This window comes from Apium graveolens, chromosome 11 (assembly GCF_009905375.1).
Source record: "Apium graveolens cultivar Ventura chromosome 11, ASM990537v1, whole genome shotgun sequence".
Taxonomy (NCBI): Eukaryota; Viridiplantae; Streptophyta; class Magnoliopsida; order Apiales; family Apiaceae; genus Apium; species Apium graveolens.
Window position 1 is genome coordinate 129,774,697 of NC_133657.1, and position 2,519 is coordinate 129,777,215.

At 32.6% G+C, this 2,519-nt stretch overlaps 1 protein-coding gene across 1 annotated transcript; it reads left to right on the forward strand.

Moving 5' to 3' along the window:
• The first annotated feature begins 267 nt into the window (after positions 1-267).
• Positions 268-1,874, forward strand: LOC141697401 (stress-related protein-like). The gene is made up of 3 exons (XM_074501762.1): positions 268-427; positions 530-745; positions 1,135-1,874. The coding sequence occupies exons 1-3, from the start codon at positions 392-394 to the stop codon at positions 1,585-1,587; spliced, it is 705 nt and encodes a 234-aa protein (XP_074357863.1). The 5' UTR covers positions 268-391; the 3' UTR covers positions 1,588-1,874.
• The last annotated feature ends 645 nt before the right edge of the window (positions 1,875-2,519 follow it).

Sequence of the window (2,519 nt, forward strand, 5' to 3'; positions counted from 1 at the left end):
TTTATTAAAAATAACGAAATTATTAAAAAGTTAGAGCTCGTATTTCTCTTGAGAAAAATCAAGAGTTGGACTTGCAAGTATGCGATTAATTATTTAAAAAAGAAGAAGATAAAAAGGCGGTTGATAAAAGTATGATTACAGCAGCAAGAAAGGCAGGAGAAGGGCATCACGTGAGGAAGGGGGTAAGTAAGTGGGTCCAGGTTGATTAACAGCCGTGGACTCAGATTCAATTCATCGCCTTCTCCGCCCATTATCACGAACCTTCTTCTCCTTATATAAAGGGTAGTTTGTTTACCTATCTATACATACAACTTTCCCTAACCTCATCACATATACATACAACTAACACATATTTAACCACTCCCCAAAACCCTACTCTCCTCTCCTCTCCATGGCTGATACACTACCATCTCCACCCCCACAATCTGTAATCTCTCTAAATCAGATCATAATTTATATTATATCTCGCTTAATTAGATCCGATCTTCAAATTAATTAATTATTTATTTATTTCTGATGATTTTTACAGGACGAGAAGAAGCTCAAGTACTTAGATTTCGTCCAAGTGGCGGCTATTTACGTCGTCGTTTCGTTCACCACTCTGTATGAGTATGCTAAAGGTAACTCCGGTCCGTTGAAACCGGGCGTTCAGACCGTTGAAGGTACTGTTAAGACTGTTATTGGACCGGTTTACGATAAGTTTCGTAACGTTCCGTTGGAGCTTCTTACCTTCGTTGATCGCAAGGTACGATTTCACGCACCTTGCGTGTTTTTATATATAGGCTTGTGTTCAAATACAAACTAAATTCGTGTTTTAAATTACGAATGAATTATATAATTGTAGATAGTTTTAGTGAAATTTGTTCACGTGTTTAGTGAATCTCGCCAAAGACAAATTGAGTGCGTTAATTATCAAAAAAATATTTTACGATCATTTTCTATGACAATTATAGTGAATATTTGGCGAATCGGACGAATTTGTGTTATACTTTGCTGAGTACGGTATAAAATTCGATAAATTTTAGAGGAATTTTAGTGAATCTATACAAGTCAATTCTGAAGGTTTGCGTAGTTAATAGTATGAAATTAAAAGTTTGCAATGGGTACGTGACTTGGTCTCTGTGTTGTACGCAGGTTGATGAGGTGCTGAGTGAGATGGATCGGCACGTGCCATCGCTGATCAAGCAGGCATCGAGCCAAGCTCGATCTGTAGCTTCGGAGATCAAGCGAGCTGGACTGGTGGAGACTACTACAAACGTGGCTAAATCAGCGTATGTTAAGTACGAGCCAGTAGCTGAAGAGTATTACTATAAGTACGAGCCGGTAGCTGAGAAGTATGTTGTGGTGGCCTGGAGTTCATTGAACAGGCTTCCTTTGGTTCCTCAATTGGCTCACATTCTGGTCCCAACGGCTTCGTATTGGGCTGAACGATACAATCAGAGCGTCGGTTACTTTGTATCGAAAGGCTATACAGTGTCGTATTACTTGCCATTGGTTCCGATTGATAGGATTGCTAAGGTGTTTAAGGCTAGTGAAAATGGACATGCTTTGAGTAATGGAGATGGTGATGTTGTGATGAGCCAATAAGAATGTGTAATCAAGGTTCAGATTAAGAATGATATTAGGATGTTGATAGATATTAGTGGGAAGAAAATGTGGCTTTAATGTCTAGCTAGGTTCACTGTAATTTGGTTTTAGGCCCTGGTAAACAAATCTCTATGAATTACCCTAGTAAGTTTTGCTTGATTAAAGGACACTTTGTTAGATATAAAACACTATTCATTACTCGTTAAGAGGAACAGAATCCTAATTCATGGTGTGTAAAAATGGACGAAAAATAATTGAAAATTAAGTTAATTGCATTTTACAAACCCTATCTTTGATTCAATAATAAAATTATATATTTACTTTCAAAAATACAGTTCGTGATCACTAACTTTCTATATCAAATATAATATGCATTCCTTTAACTATTTTGTTAAAATATTTATATTTTGAAGGGTAAAATAGAAAATGAGCAAAATATTTAAATAATAATTGTAATTTTTTTAAAATTAAATTAAAAGTTAGAATTTGAAATTATAAAAATTATATTAATATCAATTATTTTATATTTTACTCGGTATAATTTTTAAAATTTTAAAATATAAATATATTTAGAAATTTTATGATTATATATAAAAAAATATATATTTTTCTTGATAAATATATTTTAAATATTTAGCATTATGATTAACTTAGAGCATTACTAATGAAAAATAGCCACTGCCTGATTTTTTTACTTATTCTTCATGTTTGGCACGCATTAAGGCTATTATAAAATATAGTTGTATAATTTATTGTTAAAATTTACTTTTTCTATATAAAAATTTAAATATTATATTTTATTTAAAAGAAAAAAATATTTAAAATTATTTAGATAACCATACTTTACAGAAATTTTAAAATGCGTGCCGATCTTTCGTCATCAATGTAAAAAATTCAGTGGCATGGGGGTATAATTATTTTTCATGTAAAAT